Raw genomic sequence first — 24,765 nt, forward strand, 5'->3', positions numbered from 1 at the left:
GACTCACTTCGGCTTCCAATACAGATAGCTGTTGGGATCCCCCCGTCACCCCAGAAATATAAATGGGTTCTGTTCCTATATATCTTGATGGCATTAGGGTACACTGTGCACCGGTGTCTACCAGAGCCTTATACTTCTGTGGGTCTGATGTGCCAGGCCACCGAATCCACACAGTCCAGTAAACCCGGTTGTCCCTTTCCTCCCCCTGGCTGGAGGCAGGGCCCCTCTAATCCTCATCACAGTACTCGTTTCTCATTTCTTGTACGTATGAGTCAGAAGTTTCTTTATTAAGATCAAGAGTAAGATCAGCCCTTCTACTCTCTCTGGGGAACTGCCCGCTGGAAACTGGAGCAGCAATTTTCCTGGAAGAACCTCTTTCTGTGATTGTTTTCCCTTGTAATTCACGTACCCATGCCCCTAGGGCTGCAGTAGGTTTCCCATCCCACTTCCTCATGTCCTCTCCGTGGTCACGCAGGTAAAACCATAGGGTGCCCCGTGGTGTGTATCCTTTATATTCTCTCTCTTGAGCAAAAGAACGCTTACTTCTAATAGCCGAGATACTGGTCCGTATAGGTGAGGAGTAGGACCTATCCTCTCTGAGTTGCTGGATCTCCCGGGACAGTTTTTCGGACAGTTTCTCCACAGCCGAGACGATGGAGGAAGAAAGACTTTCCTCGTATTGCCGGAGTTGACTAGCCAATTCATCCACTGTTTGTTCCTCTCCATCTTTCCAGGTTATCACTGCCAATGAATTGGCGTATGACGATGGTGAGCTCCTTATAAACTTCCGCCACATGGGTCGTGTGCACTTGACTTCGTCTGGATCTTTGGATAGTTGTTCATTGTTCAGGTCATCATAAATCACCTCCAGCACAGCTAATTCTCTCAGAAACTGGATACCCTTCTCCATGGTGGCCCACTTGCTTGGGCGACATATGACATCTTCCTTAAAGGGATACCTTTCCTTCACGCTTGACAAGAGTCGCCTCCAAAGGCTGAGGATACGTGTCCCTTTTCCAATTGCTTTGTCAATGCCCCCTTCCCTAGAAAGGGATCCCAGCTGCTTGGCTTCCCTACCCTCTAATTCCAGGCTACTGGCCCCATTATCCCAGCATCGGAGCAGCCAGGTGACAATATGCTCACCTGGACGGCGGCTGAAATCTTTTCGTATATCTCGCAGCTCACTCAGGGATAGAGATCGGGTGGTCACTGTCTCGTTTATGAGTTCTTCCTCTTCCTCCTCCCCGATCAGCGGCCGGCTTTCCTCCTCCCGTTCTCGTGATGGTCCTTCTCTAGGGTCATCTGTCTCGTATACTTCTTCCTCCGGTTCCCTTTTAGAAGAAGCTTCTTCCTCCCTTACTAAACGAGCTGACTTCCGCTTCCAAGATTTCTTCTTGTGTACAGGGGCGACTGATACTGGCACAGGCTCGTTCTTTGGTTCAGCCACAGGGCGTGTTGCTGGGGTTGGAGTGGCCGCAGTGCAAGTGCATGTCACCGGAGTCTGAGTGGCCGCAGGGCCTGTTGCTGGGGTCTGAGTGGCCGCAGTGCATGTCGCTGGGGTTGGAGTGGCCGCAGTGCATGTCGCCGGGGTTGGAGTGGCCGCAGTGCAAGTGCATGTCACCGGAGTCTGAGTGGCCGCAGGGCCTGTCGCCGGGGTCGGAGTGGCCGCAGGGCCTGTCGCCGGGGTCGGAGTGGCTGCAGGGCCTGTCGCCGGGGTTGGAGTGGCTGCAGTGCATGTCACCGGGGTTGGAGTGGCCGCAGGGCCTGTCGCCGGGGTTGGAGTGGCCGTAGTGCGTGTTGCCCGGGTTTGAGTGGCTGCACGGCCTGTTGCCCGGGTCTGAGTGGCCGCAGTGCGTGTCGTTTTACTGTCAGAGCCAGAGACCTTCTCTTCCCTTTGAGGGTACTGAATGGTGTTGAACAGGGCTCGGTAGGCATGGGCCAGGCCCCAGCACGTTGCAATGAGTTGCATCTCTCTAGAGTTGCCAGGGTGACAGCATACTTTTTCCAACTATTCTACTAACTTTTCAGGATTCTGCACTTGCTCAGGGGTGAAGTTCCAAAACACTGGGGGTGCCCATTGGCCTAGGTACTTGCCCATCTTGTCCCACACACCCTGCCACTCATAATTATTCAGCCTTGGGGCAGATCTCTGGATGATATTCTTAAATTGCTTACCAACTTTAGACAAAACCGAAACAATATTCCCAAGAAGTATTAATAGAAGTATCTTAACTGCCCAAGGATGCTCAAAATACTGAAAAATTACTGTAATGAAGGAGGAAACATCATAGAAGAAGGTAGTGACACTGCCATTCTGTATTTCCTCCGTAAAAAAACTCTCAGAAAAGTTACTGCAATTGCTAGTTGTCTCCACGATATGGTATCCATGGTACAGTAACGGCTTCATTGCGAAGTTTACATACCACAGAAACGTCAAGGTCAATGTTCTAAAAACAAACCTCACAAGCGAGACATTACTATTCACTGCAGACCACAGCAAACTGCAAAACCCAACACCAATCTTTAACATGTACAGCAGGAAAAAGAGCGCGATGCAGATTATACAAATCAATATCGAGAACAGAGAAACCAACATTGTGACCCTCAACTATTAACAGATATAAGTTCCTTAATACACTCCGGTTAATCTGTTATTATCTCAAACCCTTCGTGCCCCACGTTGGGCGCCAAAAAGGACTGTCGTGGTTTAATCTCAGTCGGCAATTAAGCACCACGCAGCCGCTCGCTCACTCCCCCCCACCCGGTGGGATGGGGGAGAGAATTGGAAGAGCACAAGTTAGAAAGACTCGTGGGTTGAGATAAAAACAGTTTAATAATTGAAATAAAATGATAATAATAATATGATAATAATAATAATAATAATACACAAAACAAGTGATGCACAGCACAATTGCTCACCACCCGCTGACCGATGCCCAGCCAGTCCCCGAGCAGCGGCCCCCCCGGCCAGCTTTTCCCAGTTTATGTACTGAGCATGACGTCACATGGTATGGAATGTCCCTTTGGCCAGTTTGGCTGTGCCCCCTCCCAGCTTCTTGTGCACCTCCAGCCTCCTCAGTCAGTAGAGCATGGGAAGCTGAAAAGTCCTTGGCTAGTGTAAGCATTACCTAGCAACAACTAAAACACCGGTGTGTTATCAACTTTGTTCTCATCCTAAATCCAAAACACTGTACCAGCTACTAGAAAGGAAATTAACTCTATCCCTGCCGAAACCAGGACACACTGGTAGCTAAGTAACTGACTGCGTATGAAAGGGCACCTGGCTTCTGAGGAGCTTGTCACGTCAATGGTGGCTCTGTGCTCTTAGGGCAGGAGCAGGCCCCTGGCTTGTGTCGCTGCCTGTGACGTCCTAAGTCCCTGAATACGTTACAGGGCAGGAGCGGGACCTGGCTTGTGCTGCTGCTTATGTTGTCACTGATGGCCGAGGAGCTGGTAGGGCAGGGGCATGCAGCTGGCTTGTGCAGGTCCTTGTGATGTCACAGGTGGCCGAGTAGCTGTTAGGGCAGGACTATGTAGGTGGCTTCCGCAGGTCCTTGCGATGTCACATATGTTTGAGTAGTTAGAGGGCTTGTGGAGGTGCTTGTGTTGTCATATTGACCTGCATCTGTGATAGGGCAGGAGGAGGCAGCTGGCTTGTACAGCTGCTTCTGGTGTCAATGGCAGGTGTAGCTATTAGGGCAGGAGTAAGCTCCTGGCTTTTGCAGACACTTGTGATGTCATAGGTGGTTGAGGAGGTGTGAGGCCGGGGGCCAGCCCCTGGCTTGTGCAGCTGCTTGCGATGTCATGGGTGGAATGGGAGGTGATAGGGCAGAAGCAGGCACCTGGCTTGTTGTTTCAGGAGTTACGCAGCCGCCACCTAGGCCATGGTAGGAATTATGCAGGTGCCACCTCACAGGGCTCGGCCCTAGGCTCCTGCTCGCAGAAGACGAGTCGCCAATCTGCTGGGGAAATAAGGGTTTATTTATCCACCATGCAGAGCAGCACGAGCTGGGTGCCTCCAAGGAGGGACCCCTAGTGCTGATCGCAGACCCCAATTATACCCTTACAGACAGATTTCCCAGAACGTACCACCCATCATCCCATCCCCAAGTCCAATCACTTAAGCCTGGTCGGTGGTCTCTTGATTTCTTGTTGGTTTTCTTGGTTGCTGGGCTGGCCGCCTTCTGAAGTTACCTCATTCTCTCGGAATTGTTTCCTTGGTCCTATTCTTCTTCATGCTGCTTGCACCTGCCAGCTTCAGCTAGTTCTGTGGTTGCAACATTTCTCCCCCAGTCAGGTCTCAGCACCCTCCTACTCCACGCTGCCTTTAACCTCTCCCTGCCTTGCTCCTCTCCCCTCGGTGCCTGCAAGCAGGGCCCTCAGCCCTGCTGCGCTTTGCAGAGGAGCTGCTCCTGGGCAGAGCTGTCTCTCTGCAGCGCTGCCCAGTTGCCAGGAGCTCCCTCCATCCCAGGAGCCCAGCCCAGCTCAGCAGCAGAGGACCAGCCCAAGGCATCACTTTTTCTCCCCACCTCTGGGCTCCCTTCAGGTGGCCCTGGGGCTCCAGGGGAACCTGCTGTGAAACAGGCTGAAGGAATCACTGACGTTCCCTCCCTCAGCTGGGGAGAGAGACTTCTTTCCAGCAGTGTCATTTCTCACCTCAGGAAAAAAAACGGGCATGAGAATTGCCTTTCCTTGTCCCATCGTTAGGCAGGACACCCAGACAGGGCCAGGGAGGGATCTCCTGTACCCCTGCGGAGGCAAGGGATTCAGCCGAGTCAACGGCGGCACCTCCTCCTGTGTTTTCAGCCCTGGGGCCAGAAAGGGACTTGGCTCCCTCCCATGCACACCACAAACCCACAAATCCATCAAAGGAGGTGGGAGTCCTCTTGCCTCAGTTCAGGTGTGCACAAAATGGCCACCTGCATGTGAGCTCCTTGTCTCAGTGGAGAGGGAGGGCACAGTGAGCTGCTCAGACACAAACACCTGGTGGCATGTGAGGTACTAGAGATGGTCCAAGATATGTGCAGGTAACTGCAAGCTCTACTGGAGCAACTCTGAGAGAGCGGACAACATTTGGGGGCATCTTCTTGGAGGTTGTTGGGAAATTCCTTTGGCCAGTTGAAATGACAGCAGATGCCAAAATTTAGGGCAACTGAACCTTTTGCTATTCATTATGATCAGGGCTTCATCAGGCATAACAGTAACTTGGAAAGACAAACGCCATAGCCTTGAACGTACACCCCACACACGCCTTGTTCCTTCTTTCCCCCACTTTTATTGCTGAGCGCGACGTCATGTGGTGTGGGATATCCCTTTGGTTTGTTGGGGCCAGCTGTCCCGGCTGTGTCCCCTCCCAACTTCTTGCCTACCCCCAGCCTCGTTGCTGGTGGGTCAGCGTGAGAAACAGAGGAGGCCTTGATGCTGTGCAAGCAGTGTTGAGCGATAGCTAAAACATCGATGTGTTATCAGGACTGTTTTGGTCGCAAATCCAACACACGGCACCACATGGGCTGCTACAGAGAAAATTAACTCCATCCCAGCCAAAACCAGTGCAATAAAGCCCATCCTACTCCTACCACGCAAGCGACGCAGCAGAGAGCGTTTGTGCACGCTGGAGGGTCTGTTGCATCCCACAGGCCTTCGATCCCATCTCTTGTAACTGCCCAACCGCAGCCAACCCCCAAAGCCCACCTGCCCAGACGGGGTCCCAGTAGCAGAGACATGTTGGGGCAGGGGGCAGGTGGGGTTTTTGGAAAAGGACTGGGGAGAGAGGGGATGACTGTTTCCCAGGACAAGAGGGGAAATCTATCTCCTCTCTCCCCACTTGTGCCGCCTCCCTGCTGGTGTCATAATGCACCTTCAAATGATGCGGGCTGCTGTCACAGGGGGATACCCCACATCACAGGGAGGTCTCCCCAGCGCTGCGGCAGTGCCGGCACTTCCCGGCGAGGCCTGGGCGCTGCTGGGCACTGCTCAGGGGCTCCCCACTGCTGCCCTTCAGAGCTGCTCTGCTCCACAGCCAGGAGCGGGTCGGGAGGCAGCGGGGCTGCTCTGGGGGACCCTCGCTGACAGGCAGGACCCTTCCTGACAGGCAGAGCAGGGGCACGTTGGAGAGGAGTTTTGGGCGAGGAGCTGCGAAGAGCATCCCTTTCCCTGAGCCGAGGGCAAGCAGCAAGCGCGATGGAGGGCTGCTGCACCGTGGCCGTCAGCCTGGAGCTGAGCAGCTTGTTCCCCACGCTCCTGCAGCTCTCCACCAGGGGTAAGGGTTTCGGGAGCTCCTTCTCGAGGGGTCGCACCGGGGCTGCCCACTGTTAAAAGCTGCAGCTGCCGGGCTGTGGGGGTGGCTGGACAGGGCTGGGGGCTGCCGTGAGAGCCCTGCCTGAGGGTCCCACCGGGCTCGGGGAACAGTGCAGCAACCAGGACTCCCGGGTCATGGTGCTGGGGCTGCCCTGAGCCCCAAGGCTCCCATGGGAATGGCTCTGTCCCCTCGCGAGGGGGGCCATGCAGGGCCAGCTTTCCCTGGGAGCTGGTACCTCTTGGGGTTCTGGCTCTGGGATGAAAAGGGGTCCTGCGTCCCCGGGGCTGGGGCATCCTTCAGCTCCCACAGGGCTCTCACGAGCCGGCTGGAAATGCCTCTGCTGTAAATCAGCCCTTTACTTTGAAGTAGTCTCCTTTGGGAGAACCTCTGCGCCTTCCCACGGGATCCTCTTGTGCCACCAGGCTGGCAGATCATGTCCTGGGCTCTGGGGTGCCGTCCCTTTGTGGGGGTTAGGTGGCCACAGCCCTGGTCCTGAGCCCTTCCCACATCCCCATTTCTGCTCCAGCCCTGCCCCGGGAGCAGAGGAAGGCTGGCAGCCTGAAACTGGGGCACAGCCCAGCTCCGCAGCTGTTTGTGGACACCTGCATCTGTCACTCCCTGGGCGAGGAGCTTGCCGAGAGGCTGTGAGCTGGCTGGCCCGCAGCCTGACACCTCTCTCCCTTGCTTTCCAGAGGTTGTGGCTATCTGGGATGCTGTGTCTGCGTACATCCTGGGACAGCTGAAGCTGGACAAGGTGGGCTGGCATCTTGGTCCTCCTTTGCCCTGGAGAGCCTGGACGCTGGGGAGTGATCCCTCCCTGAGCATTGCAGCAGCACACCGAGACAACCCCGTGCGCCCACAGCTGCTTCTTGGTCAACCACGAGAGAGACTAGTCCCGATCTAGCCTGAGAAAGCATTCGGCACACGATAGGGCTTCACCCTTTGCTATGGTCAGAGTGGAGAGACCAAGCAGAGAGACCGGGGATTATGCTGGGCCCGTGCCAAGGACAATCCCTGGGGATCAGTCCCATAGGTATTCCCTGTGCTGGAAATGCCTGGGATCTTCTCTAGCCAAGGGATGTTAGCAAGTATTTTGAGGAGGGGAAGAAAAGAAATGGAGAACGTGGGCCTTTTCCAAAGCCTTCACTTTTCCCGTCTCCAAAGTACTCACTCATCAGCCTTTTTGTCTTTTTCCTGGGCAGGGTGTCCTGGTCACAGGACTCGGGACCTTCGCTATGGTCCAAGAGCGATTCCACGGCGAAGAAGAGGTGTATGTGGTTCGAAGACCCGTCTTCCGGCTGGACGTTGATGCGTTATGTCTGCAGGAGCTCGCGTTCCCCACAGTGGTTATCCCTGGTGAGAAGGCAGCGGCCACCCTCCACTTTCCCCCTCCATGTCTGAGGGCGGGGTGCCTGCTCTCTGCTCTTTGGAAAGGGCTGGGAGAAGTAGAGAATTGCCTCCAAAGGTCGGGGGACGGCTTGAGCTCCCCCCAAACAAACCACTCCCCAAGAGCTGTTTCTAGAAACGACCTTTTCTATGGCATTTTGTTATGAATCTTACATGGAAATTTGGCCTGCTGCTGGCAGTGACGATGTTCCTTCTCCTTACAGGCGATGTCAAGATCAAGCCACTGAACTACAAGTGGCTATCGCGAGCCACCTCCTTCCCGCAGCACGTGGTGAAGGACTGTGTGCAAGAGACCATATTCTTGTACTCTTTCCAACTGAGGAACAGGCAGCGCCTCGCCTTCGCCTTCAAGGACATTGGCGTTCTGTCCTGCAAAGACGATGTCCTGTGCATGCGGTTTTATTACGACTGCGTCACAGGGCTGGAGAGCAAGGCCAGCCGCATTGCGCTGCTTCACACTGTAAGTTGCTCAGGTTTTGAAGGCTGCTTCAATGTCTTTGGGAAGCCTATCGAAGGGTGAGCGGGAGACAGGTCTGCTTCCTTTGGGAGCCAAGAGGAAACTGCCCTGGAAACCCTCTAACAGCTCTGTGTCACTTTGCAGAGGCTGTGGATGCCAGGTGCAGCCGTCTGCGGTGGAGCGACCACCGCGCGGGGGATGCAGGCTGCTCCTGCCCACGCGTTCCCGAGGTGAGTGCGTTTCCTCTGCAGCCCTCCACCGACCGAGCGGGCGGCTTCCCAGCTCCTGCTCAGCAGTGCACGTTGTCAGGGCTCCACACTCAGCATCGAGTCAGGGATCAATCCTGAAGTGACTGGTTTCTGGTTAACTAATGCTGAGCTGGGGCTACGCGTGTATTCTCCTGGAGTGACTGGGCATCGTGATCGTGTTTCTCACGCCCAGCCTGCCGTCATTCCCATCAGAGAGAACCAAGTGCACACGGAGAGGACTTGAAGCTACATTTTCTGGTGTTGGGGGGAGATTGCCAGTAAAACCTGTGCATGGCCACAAAGGAAAAGGGATGCCATGCCTTGCACGACAGTCAGGAGGATTAGCGCTGGGAAGCTGCAGAGGGTAGGGGCTGACCCTTCTTCAAGCCTGTGTCACCATTTGCTTTCCAGGTTTCAGTTCATTCTGTTCAGCAGATCGGAGGCCAAGGCTTTCTCCACCTGGCACAAGAAGGCTGCAGAAAAGCACAGGACCAGAAGAGGTACGGGAACGGGTCCCTGCTGTCCAGGCGGGGCCCTGCCCCACGCTGGGGGACCACAGCCCAGTTAAAACGCACGCCCCACGGGGCTGCTCTGAAGAGCTTCCTCCTTTCCCAGGTACAGACGGGTGTCCTGACAAGCAGGAGCTTCACCCGCAGAGGCGGGTGAAGTTTTCCCTCCCCGTGCTGCCAAGCCAGGGGCCAGGCACCAGGCAGCAAGACACGGGGAAGAAGACTTCTGCCAGGTGAGACCCTTGTGGGAAGGGATGAAAGGGATCCTTGCACCCATGTAGGAGAGACATCCCCTTTGGATGTTCCGGCTGTAGGGACTCGGGAAGGTCCCTGACACATGCCCCACCGTTTTTATGAGCTTGTTTGCCCCACCGCAGGCCTCTTAGTGGGGAAGACGGCAGATGTTGAGTGCACCCCACATCACTTCCCTTGCCCTTACAACAGACCTGAGGTGCAGTCCTCTGCCATCCACCCGATGGGGCTAAGGAAAGGCTCCTCCTTGCCATGGGAAACGGCCCCCCCGGCCCCCGCTGCTTCTGCCAGCCTGGGGAGCTTTGATACCAGTCAAAAACAGGAGACCAAACTGCCCCGTGCTCATGCCCACTCCTCCTGGTGTCTCTTTGCAGTGTGCTCCCCCCATGTCCAGGCAGCTCCCCCAGGACGAAAGAGGCAGGCAGGCGGGAGCCAGCTCCTCCCGCCAGGCCCACCGCTGCACTCCCGTCCTCCGAGGGCTGCAAGAGAGCGTTGCAGGTACGTGCTCTACCTTGCTGTAACTACCGTGCTGTCTGAGACTCGGCAAAAGCCTCTTTGTGCAGAGAGCCATCCTGAAAGCATCCCTTGGCGTGCGTTCATTGTAACCTGTTTGTCACCTCCTTCAGATCTTCTTCACGAAAAGGAAGGTGCTGCACACCCTTCCTGCCTGTTACTGCCCCCTGGGTTGTCAGGAAACACTTTATCCTAGCCAGGGGCTATGGAAAATGTACGAGTCCTTTCTAGGTCGTTGACAGCGGAGGTCTTTGGTCACTCAGCTGTGTTTGCCATGAGTTGAGGAGCCTGGCATGACTCCGCGGCCCCTGATCTGTTAGGGGCAAAGCGCTGCCGACCGACCTGGCTGAGGCAAGGGGCACCAACGCGGGTCAGGCCCGAAGGAAGCCCCTCCAGGAGCTGAGACTAATCCTGCCTGCTGCTGCGTTTCCATCCCCTCCAGGAGGTCTCGCAGCTGTCTGCAGAGTGGGAGCAAGTGAAGACCCAGTGGCAAGAGCGGCGACAGCAAGCCAAGGCAGAATGGGCGGCGTGGGAAGCCTGGTCTGCAGGGGAGGACCGACAGCCGCCCCAGGTACGGGCAGCGATTGAGAGCGCTGAGAGCAGCAGCGACCCTCGCTGTCGGGGCACCCAGGGCGGCAGGTCTCCAGGGGGTGGGAGCAGGACTGACACCCAGCTGCAGGGCAGGGTGTCATCCTGGTGAGGGAGAGATTGGCAGCAGGATCCGAGGGGCAAAAGTAGCCGTCAGCCGTGATGACGGGCACGCGGTGCTGAGTCTCCCGGCTCCCAGTCCTGCTGCAGGCTCCTTTCAAGAGGTCCTCTGGGAAACAGCACCTCTGTTTCCCATCTGGTCTGCTGAGAGCGTCTCCTCCCCGGCAGGCACTCGGCACTGGAGGCACTTGGACTCCCCACCCTCCAGCCCAGCCCAGGAGAAAGGAGGCCAACGAGAGGTGGAGGAAGGCTGAAAACCCTCTCCCAGCAGAGGAGATGGCAGCAGCAGCCCAGCTGGAGAGACTCCATCCTGAGTAAGTGTGTGCCAGCTCTGGCCACAGCCTGGGGCAGTCGAGCAGCCGTGACCCCGCAGACATGTCCAGGACCCCCGTCGCTGCGTCCTGAGTTGCATGGGACACCCCCTGATGTCTCCTAACACGGGCATGACCTGGGGTACCCCCACAGCCAAGGCCCAAAACTCACCAGAGGGTGAAAGGGTGGGTACACGCGGGACCGGGTGGGGGCAGGGGCTGGACGAGGCGAGAGGCAGAAGGGATCTCCAGCAGAGGCCGAGGGATGATGTTTCCCTGTTGTTGCAGCCACCTTTCCCCACGAGCGGTCCAGGTCCTCAGAAGGCTGGAGCCGCATCAAGCACGGAGGAACATATTCAAGCACGTCGCTGAGAACAACAGGCGGCATCAAGAGCAGCAGAGGCAGCTCCCCTGGTAACTATCTCCAAAGAGGGATGGTGCTTCCCCCGGCTGCAAGGCCCATCCCTCCACCGAGGGCAGCCCTGGGGGAAAGAGGGCATTTCTCTGACACCCCTCGTGAGACAGAAGCAGGTTCTGGAGGCTGGCTTTGGGCTGCACCTCCCTGACACCCAAAGGGGACTGCCTGGGCACCCAGAACTGCCTTTCCACGTGGGCTGTGAAAGTCCTGGCTGAAGACAGAGGGATCCTCCCTCTGATGGCTGCCTTTCCCCCTTCCAAGCCAGAGAGCGTGTGCTTCCCTTGCAGAGTCCTGGGCCAAGACACCTTGCCCCGAGGGGGGACACCCATATGGGACACTCAAGGTCTTGGCCCAACCTGACTCAGCCCCAGGCTCATCACCTGCATCTGGGACCTTCTCATGGGCTTGGGCATCAGGGGCCTCTCCCACTTCCCAGACACCTGGAGCCTTCCTTGCAAGCAGATCCCATCACAGGTGGCCTGAGCTACGCCTGCAGGAATTCTCTGCTTTCTCATTTACAATCACACACTTCTCTTTCTTCCTCCCTAGCACTTGATGCTGGTACCGCAGCAGAGGGGAAGGTGCCGGGAGCGGTGGCTGTTAGCCAAGGGGCTGGGAGGCTTCTCAGCTGCCGAGATCCACCTCTAAATACAAACTAAAGAGCTCTGGGGCTGTTCCCAGCTGGACTGACTGGCCTGTGCCTGATGATGGATCCGTCTAAAGGGATTAGACACACCCCATGTGTGATCCCAGAACTGCTCTTAGGGGCAGGAGGGAATAAAGTCCACACCTACCCCACAGCTCGAACACGTGCAGCCCCACTCCTGCACATCCCAACACACAGGCAGCACGGCAGAGGAGGCTCTCACGCTCTTCCCGGGAAACCAGCACAGCTCGTGCCTCCCTGAAGTGCCTGCACGCTCATGCACGCAGCGTGGAGAACCAGCAGCAGGGCCAGAAGTCTGTGTGTGATTACTGGGCTGGGACCACACTGGGACCACAGAGGTGTGGTGGGTAGATGGCACCGCGGGAGGGCTGCGGTGGAGGGACACGGGCTCTTCAGGAAGGACCGTCTGGGAAGGCGAGGAGGTGGACTTGCCTCCTGCTCAGGGTGGGACAGGAGCCAGCTTATGGGTCAGGATCAGCAGGCAGACCAACGTGGGTGCCGTCTTAGCAGGTATCTGCTAGAGACCTCCTGTTCAGGAGGAAGATGTAGATGAGGCCTTCTTCAGGCAAGTGAGAGAAGCCTCACGTTCACAGGCCCTGGTCCTCATGGGGGACCTGAACCACCCTGGTACCTGCTGGAAGGACAATCCAGCAGGGCTCAAGCAATCTAGGAGATTTCTAGAGGGCATTTCCTGGCACGGGGGATGGAGGAACCCAGAAGGAGAGGTGCTCTGCTGGACCTGGCACTGGTGAGCAAGGCAGAACTGCTTAGGCATTTGACAGTCAGCGGCAGCCTTGGCTGCAGTGACCATGAGATGGTGGAGTTGAGGATGCAGAGGGGAGGGAGCAGGGCAAAGAGCAGGACCACAGCCCTGGCTTCCAGGACAGCAGATTTCAACCTTGTCAGAGATCTGTTTGGAAGAATCCCATGGGCTATGGCCTTGGAAAGAAGAGGGGTCCTGAAAGCTACTTGATATTCACGGACCACCTCCTCCAAGCTCAAGAAAGGTCCCTCCCGACAAGGAGGAAATCAAGCAAAGGCAGCAGGAGCCCGGCATGGATGAGTGAGGAGCTCCTCACTGAGCTCAGGCACGGAAAGGGAGATACAAGAGGTGGGGACAGAGGGAGGTGACCCAGGAGAAGGCGAGAGGTGCTGTCTGATGGTGAGGGATAGGGCTAGGAAAGCCAAGGCTGACCTGGAGTTGACCTGGGGAGGGACATGAAGGGACAGCAGGAAGATTTGTACATGACCCTCACCAGATGAAGAGGAAGGAAGACGTGGCCCCACAGCATGCTGGGAACTGTAGTCCCTCCCCCGCAGCATCCTGGGAGCTGAGGTGCCTGCCCTGCCTGCAGGCTCCTCTGGTGCAATGAGGTGGCTGAGTTTATCCTGCAGCCAGGAGATCCGTGCAGGACAGCTCAGGCCTGACGGTCAGGCTGTGCTGCGCTGCAGCACAGCACAGATCGGTGACCTCTGGGTCTTCAAAGGTCTTCTGGTCAGGGTCACGTCACCCTCCGACCTCACCGTCATCACTGTTGTTTGTGGCACCCGCATCCTCGTCTACCTGCTGCCCAGAACAGACCCGCTGAGGCAGCTCAACAAAGTGGACTTCTTCTTCTACACCATGCCGCCTTTGGACAACCCCCTTGTCTACAGCCTGAGGCACAGGGAGGTGAGGGAGGCCCTGGGGGAAGGGCAGCCCTGGTCAGCACTCAGCGCTCACTGTGTTACTAGAGCCCAGTGAGGAAACGGTCCCTCTGGGAAGTGCTGAGGGTAAAGCGTGGGAAGGCACGTTCCCTGCAGCAGCTATCCCTCAAGGAGACTTCAGCGCCAGGAGGTCTGCGATTCAGCCCACGCTGAGGTCAATGCTAAGGCTGGCCACGTGCAGTTTGCCTCCATGGTCTGTCCAGTGCCGTTGGAGAACGTTCCTTGGCTGGCATATCACCTTGGGGAGAGGAACCATCCCTCAAGCCCAACTCCTGCCGAGCGCCTGCCTCTGCCTCCTATTGCAGCACACCCCTGGAGGAGCTGTATATGTCTGCGGTGGGGACATCTGTCCATGAGAGCGTGTCAGCAGAGGATCCCCTGCCATCCCATGGTGCTCTGGGAAGCAGAGTCTCCAGAGGTAGGGCCTCATTTAGGCTTGCCTGGAGAGCTTGAGCTCAAACATCTCTCCAAGCTCCTTGTGCCAGTATCCTCCCTCTCTCCAGGCCTGCCCTCGTGATGCAGCTCAGGATGTCATTCTCCAGCCTGATGAGCCAAAATAGGCCAGGCCCAAGTCTCCTCCCTCCTCTGGCCAGGCCCAGCCTTGGGAACCAGTTGGTCGCAAGAGGCAGCTGTAATGAGAGGGAAGAAGTTTAGGCAAGAGGTGGTGGGGAGGCATGGCCCTAGTTCTGGCTGGGGTCTCAGACAGCATTCCCAGGAAAGTCAGGGACATCCCTCCCCACACCCTTCCCGCCCTCCATCCCCTGAGGAGTCAGGCAGCCCCAGCTCCAGCTGTGCTCCTCTGGCTCCAGCTGTGCTCTGCCCCTTGCCCTTCACCATGGAGTCCAATGGGTGGGAAGCCCCACATGTCCCAGCACCTTCAACCCTTGGATGAGCAAACTTCCCCCCTCACCCCTCCGTCCTTGCCACAAAGCCCTTACCCGTCTCTGCTCCTTGGGGCTTGGGGTGGCGGGGACAGGGCAACCTGGGAAGGCAGGAAAACCTGTCGGCAATCGGGCAGGACACTGCAGTTCAGGTGGGGTTGGTCCTGGCCTCTGGAGGGATTTCTGCCTGGCCTTTTGAGAGCAGCAATAGGGACAGCCACATGCGAGCGAGACACCCAGAGTGCCTGTTCTGCTCCCAGAGCAGGGAACGTCCCACAGCCCGATCTCTAGGTCCCAGCACCCCAAGAGCCTGGGTCCCCCAGCCCTCCATGCACAGGGAGTGCCTGGGGACCTCTCACCTCCCACCGAGGTGGGGTGGCACAAGGAGGCAGCGCAGCCTGGCCATGCCCTGGAGGACCACGGCCGCAGGATTGGGGCCATGCTGGCCTGGGGCCCCTGGGGGCACTGTGCCCCTGTGGGAGCTGGTCCTCACCTCCTGGCCAGTGTCACCCGCCACCAGCCCCAGCCCCCCACCCGGCCCAGAGCTTGCTCCTCTCCCAGGAGTGGCGCAGGAGGGGGCTGCTTAGGGTAGGCGAGGTGTCAGGGTTATGCTTGTATCTGCAGAATTACACATACAATTACAGCCACAAGACCAGCCACAGACACGAGTACACATTCCATTACACCTATAGATACAGACACAGACACCGATCTCGTTCCTGAGAGGGGAACCATTACAGAGAGAGGTGCCATTACACATACAGGTAGTGATGGACACACCACTGAAGGTACAGGGAGTACCTGCATCTGAACTGGGGGTCTGCCATGGCTTCAGCATCTTCAAGAGCAGCTCTAAAGGCAATTGCATCTGAAATTGTACTTGCATCTGCAAGGCCACCTGCAGTGGTATCTGCATCTGCAATGCCATCTCCAGTGGCATCAATGCCCGAATCTTCAACGGCATCTCCATCCGCAATGGTGTCTGTAACGGTACTTGCATCTGCAATGGCATCTTCATCTGAAGTGCTGTCTGACGTGGCATCTACATCTCCAGTGGTCCTTGCAGTGGCGTCTGCATCTTCAATGGCATCTCCATCAGCAACTGCACCTGAAATTGTATGTCTGAAATTGTCCCCCTCCAGGGCTGGGGGCAGCGTATGAATGACAGCTGGGGACGTCCCGGAGGGTGGCACCTGCCTGGGCCCTGTGTCTCCCACAGGAGTTCAGAGCTGGGCCAGGAGCCCTGGGGGGGGGGGACGGTGTGTTTTGGGGGCTTATCTCCTGGCACAGTGGGGTTTTGCCTGGCATGCTGAAATACCGGGTTAGAGCTGCCCACTGCTGTCACAACTTCTCCCAGCCTCAGCCCACCGGTGCGCCCCAAACCTCCACCGGGCCCGTGGGCACAGGCCCTTGCAGGCTGGGGCAGGGCATGTTTGTTATTTTAATGGCATGTCACGTGATTTTTGGCATCACGGCGTGCGAGCATCAGCCAAGCAAGAGCTGCCGTCCGTGGAAAGCTGCCCGGGAGTGACAGGCTTCATCAAAGCCAACCCGTCCTCTCCCCCACGGCCCCACCCTTGAACCCACCTCCCCTAAACGCATTTGTTCCCCGTGTGCTCCTGCAAGCATGGCCTGGCTTACATTGGGCAACTGTGCTTTTTAAAATGCTTTGGGGGGGGGTCCCATTCTGTTCCCTTCTCTGCGCTGAGGCTGCACCCTCGTGGGAGAGCTAACAGGGGCTGTGTGCTCCTCCCCACCTGCGTCATCATCCTGCAGACCACGCATGTCACCTCTGCCAGCAGGACTTGGGTGGTGGAGAAATGCCAGGTAGCGTGTGAACGTTGCCCATCTCCACCAAGAAAAGCCCTCGGAAGTTCATCCCAACTGCTACACTATCGGAGCATGAAAAGAAACACCTGCTGCTGTGGTGCAGGGCTCTACCTTGCATGAGCTGCTGCGGTTGCAAATACTTTTTGCATTTTTGCCGGCAGCTCCCTCCCTCGGCATTCTTGGGGTGATCTGGGGTTATTTTGCTGCGGCAGTGAGGCAAAGCCGGGCTCTGGAGCTGAGTGCGGTGGGACCCGAGGAAGGGCGTCTTGACGGTTTGAAGGGCTTTGCATCGAGCCCTGTCCCCAGTGGTTGCTTTCAAGATGGAGGCACTGCAGCCCTTGTTGTCATGTCCCTGAGAGGCATCAGTGCTGCTTTCTGCGTGGGACCATGTCCGTGATTCCTGCAGGGACCCGTCTGTCCTGGCTCCCCCACCAAAGGGCTCCTTCCCCTGGGGAAGGGGACCGGGGAGTCCCCCCTGCCATTGCCTGCCCCGCTGGCGGTGACACGGCCCTGGGGATGGCTTGGTTGCCCTTCGGGGCTCGCCGGCTCTGATCTGGGGCTCAGGGGGGCTTTTGCAGCTCTTGGGTGCCGTTTCCCGGTGCCCCCTGTGCTCCCCCCCCACCTCCCAGGCAGGCACGGAGCGGTTCCAGAGAACTGGCTTGTAATGGAAAAAAAACAAGAGGAAAGGTCCCATCAAAACTACTATATTATGTTGCTATGGGCTCATCACTGCCATGGGTGATGTCACCGCCCAGGGTGGTGCCACCATCCATGGGGTCATTGATGCCTGATGGGATGTTACTGCCCAGGGGGCTGCTAATGTCCATGGGGACCTCCGTTCCTTGGGGGATGGCACTGCCCTGAGGTGCTCCCGCAGGGGGTGGTCGTGCTGGAGAGGCTGAGCTGTGTGATCTGCCCGGTGACGTGGTGGCAGCCGCGGAGGGAGGGCAGCAGCACCGGGGCGGCTGGGACCACCGCTCTGCCTGATGGTTGCAGGTCAGGATGAGCTACTGTTGGCCCTGGGGGGTGCTGGGGGCTTCCGAGGCTGGGGGGGTGGGACACCCACAGGGCAGTACCTGGTGGAGAAGCGCCGCCGTGGCCGAGCGCGAAGGTGGCCGGCAGAGGCAGGTCGGCGTTTCTCCCCTCCATGCAGATGACGTGGGGGTCAAAGCAGCTGCCGCACGGAGCCACCTGCAGACCTGCGTGGGAGAGCTGGTGACCTCCACTCCTTCCCCAGAGAGTGTCCCCAGGCTGCAGGGATTGGGGTCGGTCCCTACCTCTGAGGTAGAAGGTTTTGGGGAGGATGAATGGCTGAAGCAGCTGGGGGGGCGGGGGCAATGTGGTGGGAGCCACAGGGCTGGCAGCGCCATGGTCCATTCCGTCTGTTGGATGCTAAGGACTCGGCGGGGCTGCCAGCTCTGGCCGCTTCCATTTGAGGGTCTCCCAGAAAGGAAGGTGCGGGCTCCCCGTGTTCCACCCCATCCCCAACAGCCTCCCCAGCTCCTCATGGGGAGGGAAAGGGTTGCTTTCCTCCAAAACAGAGGCATTTCACATCCTAGAGAAGGGAAAAAACACCCCCAAAAAAGCCCAACCACAATTGTTTTTGTAAGAATGATCCAAAAGGAAGCAGGAGGTACAGAGCATAACAGCCCTTTCAGGAGGAAGAGCTTCAGGGAGAGTTTTCTGCCCAAAAAGCACCAGAGCCCCTGGGAAGAAAACCGCTCATGACTGCAGCCTCTGAAGACCCTTTCTCCCCTCCTCCGTTCGTACTCGGGGGTTTACACCGAAGCCTTGAACATCCTGGGGAGCTACCAGGTACGGACTTTCCCCCAACATACACAATGCTCTTTGGGTAGTTACCTTAGAAGAGTCTGGGGCTGCTACCTGGGAATTCTCCTGTCTCCAGAAGAAACCAAAATGCTCCCGGAGATGCCTGAGGGGAGTTCCAGGGAGCTACAGGGCATGGACCTGCCTCCAACATCGACAAAACTCTTCAGGTAACCGCCTAGGAGTCATAGGCAGCTCCTACACTGGACTTCAGCCATCTCCAGGGAAGGACAAAACACTCCCAAGCTGCCTGGGAGGAGTCCCAGCAAGGGACAGAGCATGGACATGCCTCCAACATACACAAAACTCCTCGGGTGTCTTCCCTGGAGTAGTCTCGGGTGCTACCTGCAAAATTCAGCTGTCTCCAGGGGAGGCCAGAACATTCCTAAACTGCCTGGGAGGAGTCCGAAGGAGCTGTGGAGCATGGTCCTTCTCCCAACACGGATAAAACGCCTTGGGTAGCTGCCTTGCAGGGGTCTAGGGCTGCTCCCCAGGGCTTCACCTGTCTCCAGAGGAGGCCAACACACCCCTGGAGATGCCTGGGAGAATTCCCACGGAGCTACCGGGCGTGGACTTTCCCCCAACACACACACTGCTGTCCCAGTAGTTACGTCAGAAGAGTTGGGGGCCGCTGCCAGGGAATTCCCCAGTCTCCAGAAGAAACCAAAATGCTTCTGGAGATGCCTGGGAGGAGTTCTGGGAACACTGAGGGGCACTGGGGAGACTGGAGAGCACGGGGGACACTGGGAGCACTGGGGAGTGCTGGGGGGCACTGGGGAGAGTGAGGGGCACTGGGAGCGCTGGGGAGAGTGGGGAGCACTGAGGGGCAATGGGGGGACTGAGGAGCACTGGGGAGCCGCGAGGGGCACTGGGAGCACTGGGGAGAGTGGGGTACACTGAGGGGTACTGGGAGCACTGGGGAGCAGTGGGGGGCACTGGGAGCAGGGGGGAAACTGGGGAACACTGGGGGCACTGGGAGCACCGGGAAGACTGGGGAGCACTGAGGGGCAGTGGGAGCACTGGGCACCCCATCATGTCTCCCAGTTGCCCCCCCAACTCCCTCTCTGGGTGAGGGGCTCTGGGGAGGTGTTGGGGGGGGTCCTCAGGTTTTCAGCCGCCCCCCATCAGAGAGGGTTTGATTGACAGCTGGCATTTATTGAGGGGCTGGGGGTGAGAAGCAGGGCAGGGGGTGCTGGGTGCTGGGGGGCTGGTGGGTGCTGGGGGCATCCAGGTGCTGGGTGGTGGGTGTGCTGGGTGCGCAGGTGGTGGGTGCTGGGGGTGGCCAGGTGTGGGGTTCTGGGGGTGCGGGGGCACTCGGAGATGCTGTTCTCGGTCTTCAGGGGCTTCATGTAGTTGTATCTCAGCTTGGCCCAGTAGTTCCTCTCCTCGATGCGGTCCCGGATCTCCTCCAGCTGCCCTTGGAAGGCCCTGATGAGCCAGTGGGGTTCCACCTCCGTGAACCGCTCCTCCAGGTACTGTCCCGGGAGTATCTGGGAGACAGGGATGGGGACCCATCAGGTTCAAGCACTTGACTGAGGTGTCTCAAGCCATCTGGGGGTCTCTGGCCCCGTGGTAGCTGTAGAGCGATGGTGCCCACCACCCTGGGCTTGGGGATACCCAAGGTGGTGATGTGCACCCATGCCCTTGTGGGGCATCTCCTGGGATTCCTCAGCCCCACAGAGCCACCGTTTTGGGGAGGGCATGGTGATGGTGGGGCCAGACTCACCACGTCACTGAGGCATGAGCTGAGGAGGATGAGGGCCACCAGGATGTTGGCGGTGGTGTCCACCTCAGGGACGGTGGTGAGGAAGTGTTGGAGGAAGGCCTTGCCCTTCTCTGCCGGTGGCGGGTGGCGCATGGAGGACGGGGCGTTGGGGAGGAAGGCGCCCAGGTCACACTGCAGGGTGAGAGGCCACTGTCAGCAGAGGACACCCCTCTGGAATGGGGATGGGTTAGATGGGGACGTTCTCCTGAGGTGGGGGACATCCCTCTGGCATGGGGACAGGTGGGATGGGGACATTCTCATGCGGTGGGCTGGGGACATCCCTCTGGCATGGAGGGGGGAATGGATGGGGACAGACTTCTGGCATGGAGCTTCTCCTGAGCTGGGGTGGGGATGTCCCTCCAGGATGGATGGGGACATCCCTCAAGCACGAAGAGAGGTGGGAACACGGACACCTCCCCTGGCTCAGGATGGGGACATCCCTCCTGCGCACAGAGGGGAACATCTCTCCAGCGTGGGACGGGGACAGTTGGAGACATCTTTTGGATGCAGAGGGGTCAGAGGTCCCCTGTCCCACCTGCCCATTGTTGACGGCTGCGTGCTGTGCCGAGCAGGTGAACACTGCCATGGTGAGGAACTTGCTGAGCTCCACCACTATCCGCAGTGAGGAGGGGATACCTGGGGTTGGGTGGGGGGACAGCAAAGAGCATCAGGGACCTGTCCTTGTCCCCCCACCACCCCTGGGGACACCCCATGGGACCCATGGGTGCGGGGATGCAGTACCCGAGGAGATCCTGCCCAAGAAGCCATTGGTGAAGATGTCCATCACCCAAGCCTGCAGCTCAGCATCCCTGCTCACCGCTGCATCCTCCCCATAGTAGAAAGCCACAATGCCGGAGACGAAGCTACCATGGGGTGAGGTGACCATGAGGTCATGGAGCACCCATGGGACCACCACCAGCTGCCACCTAATCCCTTGTCCCATCTCTCGATGGCTTCCCAGAGGCTCATTGCGTCATCCCAGTAGCTGGGGAGGTGCGCCACGCCGCAGTGCCACATGTCATCAGGGAGGCAGAGGGAGGTGTAGGTGGCCTTCTCCAAGCCCTGCTGGATGATCAGCAGCATCCCCTCGCAGGTAACCCCCGAGCCCTGGTGGGGAGGGGTCACCCATGGGTGCTCAGGGCAGAAGGTGCCTTTCCCCCCCCTCCAACCCCCGGCTGCCCCATGGCTCCTCGGTGCTCCAGTATATGCCACTGTCCCCAGTGCTCCCCAGCCCCCTCGCCCCATGCTCTCTAGTGTCCCCCAGGGCCCTCTGTGCTCCCCAGTGTCCCCCAGTGCTCCCAGTATAACCCAGTGCTCCCGAGTGCTTCCAGGGCACGAGTACTCCAAGTACTCCCCCCAGTGCCCCCAGTATGCCCCCCTAAGTGCTCCCATTAACCCCCCAGCCCCCCCAATTCATGCTTGCTAGTGCCCCCAGTGCCTCCCCAGTATTCCCAGTATACCCCTCTGTCCCCAGTGCTCCCCAGCCCTCCGTCCCTCCATGTTCTCTAATGTCCCCCAGGGCCTTCTGTGCTCCCCCAGTGCCCCCCAGCACTCCCAGTACATCCCAGTACATCCCAGTGCTCCCAGTGCTCACCTTGTCGATGACGCCACCAGGGTTGATGAGGACGCTCTGGGCCAACGTGTCGAAGTGGAAGTGGGGGACGAGGAGCTGGTGGTGGAAACCAGGAGGTTGGAGACGACTGGGGACCTCCTAAGGAGCTGGGGTGGGTGTATGGGGGGGGGCACTGCGGTCAGATGAGGGGGCGGGGGCACTGGGTGGTGCTGAGGTGGGACCTTACCTTGAAGAGGGGGTGACAGGTGGGCAGTTGGCATAGGGTGGCGATGGCAAAGACCTCCCCAAAGAGGTGGGTCCTCAAGGGGTGGGTGAGGAGCTGGTGGCTGTAGAAGTCGGCGTTGCGCCAGGTCTTGGCCAACAGCCAGTCCCACTTGGCATTGCTTTGTAAGAAGATGGGGCTGGTGGGTCCCGGTGTTTGGCTGAGCTGTGGGACACAAACCACGTGGTGGGACCATCTCCTCTCCACCACCACGGTGGGGTTGTCCACGGGTTTGGGGTGGGACGTCCCTACCTGGATGGCGATGGGACGTAGGAGCCCATCGGCACCCTGGTGCAGCAGGCAGAGCAGGGTGGCGATGTGCTGCCAGCGCCTGTGGATGGTGCTGGCCGCAATGCCTTCCAGCACCTCATAATCCAACGATGAAGATCTGCCCTCTTGCATCTCCTTACCCAGGTTGGTGCCACCACCCAAAGAACCGGCCACCATCTCCAGCGTCACCAGGAATTTGGCCGGCAGCATCACGCAGTGCTGAATGGTGATGGGGTTGTTGCCATTGAAGAACTGGTAACTGAAGAAGTCATCTTCTCGCCAGTGCCTGGCCGCGTACTCGGGGACTGAGGGGGTGGCTGGACATCAGCGCTGAACTGCCCACCCTCCATGTCAAGCCAGGGACTTCCTGGGAAGCCCTGGGTGGCGGGGGAAGACGCACAAGGCACCCACCAATCTCCCTGCCCCGCATCCAGGAGAAGATGCTGCGCATCTCATCCAGGCTCTTCCAGAAGGTGGGTCTCAAGAGGAACCCTGCCAGAAGGTGGAAGGCCCCTCTACGGGACAGAGGTGGACCTCAGCAACCACCATTCCTTCCCTGGCCCCCCACCACCAGCCTCCCGGGACAGGGTGGCACTGGCGATGCTCCTCACTCCCATCATCCAGGTCCTCCCCAACCTTGGGGTGTTGCTTACTGGAAGATGAGGACACCAGTGAAGTTGGTGGCCCTCACGCAGGAGAACTGAACATTGGAGTCCAGCTCGAGGATGGAGCCCACATTGAGGCAACGGGGCCAGCCCTTGGTGAAGCTCTTCCACCTGCGGGTGGGACAGGGGGACATATGTCAGCGTCACTGCTGGCCAGGCCACCCTGGCCATGGTGGGCCTCCATCCTTATGTCCCTGCTCTCACTGGTAAGCCTCCTGCCGTGCCTTCAGCTCCTGCTGCCGATGCTCCTTGAGGATCTCCAGCTCATCATCCACCAGCTTTTTCCCTGGAAAGGAGGAGAGAGGAGTCAAGGTCGGACCCCTGGCTAGCAGAGGAGGGTGGGGGTGGGATGAGTCCTACCCGAGCTCTCCCGGACCTCCACCGTGGTAACCCCCTCCAGCCACTGGTAGCAGGGGAAGCGGTAGAGGGTGCCGTCAGGGCCTATCACGTGGATGTCCCTGCAGAACCAGGCATCCTCCAAGAAGAGCCGCCACTTGTGCAGGCGGATGAGGACGATGCGACCCAAGTCCTGCTCGCAGCACATGGTCATGTCCTTCTCCTGGTGGGGGGTGGGCGGGAAATGGCTTGGGGTGGGAGGGCAGCTGCCCTGGCATGGCACTGGGGGATACGGGCATTCCCCACCAGTGGAGTGGGGCTTCAGGGCATCCCCCAAAGATCCTCTTCCTCCATCCCCCCAGGACCCCTTTCCACCATCCCCCAGGACCCCTCCTCCATCATCCCCGCAAGATCCTTTTCCTACATCCCCCCCCCCAAGACCACTTCCCACCATCCCCCCAGGATCCTTTTCCTCCACCCCACACCCCCAAGACCACTTTCTTTCATCCCCCCCAAAGATCCTTTTCCTCCATCCCCCCCCACCCCCACCCCCTTGCTCCATCCCCCAGGATCCTTCCCTCCATGTCCCCAGGACCCCTTTCCTCTATTCTCCCCCCCACCAAACCCTTTTGAACATGAGCCGGCAGTGTGCCCAGGCGGCCAAGAAGGCCAATGGCATCCTGGCCTGTATCAGAAATAGTGTGGCCAGCAGGAGTAGGGAAGTGATCGTGCCCCTGTACTCGGCACTGGTGAGGCCGCATCTCGAATACTGTGTTCAGTTTTGGGCCCCTCACTACAAGAAGGACATCGAGGTGCTGGAGCGTGTCCAGAGAAGGGCAACGAGGCTGGTGAAGGGTCAAGAGAACAAGTCTTATGAGGAGCGGCTGAGGGAACTGGGGTTGTTTAGCCTGCAGAAAAGGAGGCTGAGGGGAGACCTCATCGCTCTCTACAACTACCTGAAAGGAGGTTGTAGCGAGGTGGGTGTCGGTCTCTTCTCCCAAGTAACAAGCGATAGGACGAGAGGAAATGGCCTCAAGTTGCAGCAGGGGAGGTTTAGATTGGATGTAAGGAAAAATTTCTTTACTGAAAGAGTGGTGAAACATTGGAACAGGCTGCCCAGGGAATGGTGGAGTCCCCATCCCTGGAGGTATTTAAAAGACGAGTAGATGAGGCACTTAGGGACATGGTTTAGTGGACATGGTGGTGTTGGGTTGACGGTTGGACTCGATGATCTTAGAGGTCTTTTCCAACCTCAATGATTCTATGATTCTATGATTCTATGATTCTTTTCCTCCATCCCCCCCCAAGACCACTTTCCTCCATTCCTCCATGAGCCCTTCCTTCATCCCCCCAGGACCACTTCCCACCATCCCCCCAAACCTTGGTGAAGACCCATCCCTTTTCTTACCCTCTCCAGTAAAACCCATGCCGGGACCCCCGGCATGCCCATGCCTCTACTCGTGTCCCCATCCCTGCGCTCACCATCCCCGGCAGGAACCAGTAGTTGACTGAACCAGGCGCCATCCGGCGCCTCTCACCACGGCTGCCCACCAAGGTGATGGAGATGGAGTTGGTCCCACCTTCGAGGATGTCACCCGTTGCCACCTTCACCTTGTAGACGGCCATGGCGAGCTGCACAAGGACACGCCGCGACATTCAAGAGCTGCCTTTAAAAAGCGACCACCTGTAGGGGTGAGGGTTTTGGGGGTGGAAACCTGCCATCTTGGGTGGTTTGCATGCTGCAAGCCCCGTGGCCGTTGCACAAGCCGGGTGGCCAGTCCTTCCTTCTCAAGGGGAGGTTATCAGATGACCGTTATTGGCCAGCGACCGGCATATCGAATCTCAATGGATGTGGCCATGG

The 24,765-nt window shown here is 58.3% G+C and overlaps 2 protein-coding genes across 2 annotated transcripts in view; both read right to left on the reverse strand.

Annotated features, from left to right (window-relative positions):
* LOC143171652 (scavenger receptor cysteine-rich type 1 protein M130-like) overlaps positions 1-24,765 on the reverse strand; it is a 77,322-nt gene that overhangs the window by 33,434 nt on the left and 19,123 nt on the right.
* On the reverse strand, positions 16,163-24,530 carry LOC143171624 (polyunsaturated fatty acid lipoxygenase ALOX15B-like). The gene is made up of 14 exons (XM_076360674.1): positions 24,387-24,530; positions 22,929-23,127; positions 22,773-22,854; positions 22,557-22,679; positions 22,315-22,418; positions 21,886-22,208; positions 21,598-21,798; positions 21,393-21,467; positions 20,744-20,905; positions 20,540-20,663; positions 20,334-20,434; positions 19,760-19,930; positions 19,348-19,523; positions 16,163-16,268 (listed from the first exon to the last, which is right to left on the reverse strand). The coding sequence occupies exons 1-14, from the start codon at positions 24,528-24,530 to the stop codon at positions 16,163-16,165; spliced, it is 2,091 nt and encodes a 696-aa protein (XP_076216789.1).

Source organism: Aptenodytes patagonicus, chromosome 29 (genome assembly GCF_965638725.1).
Source record: "Aptenodytes patagonicus chromosome 29, bAptPat1.pri.cur, whole genome shotgun sequence".
Classification (NCBI taxonomy): Eukaryota; Metazoa; Chordata; class Aves; order Sphenisciformes; family Spheniscidae; genus Aptenodytes; species Aptenodytes patagonicus.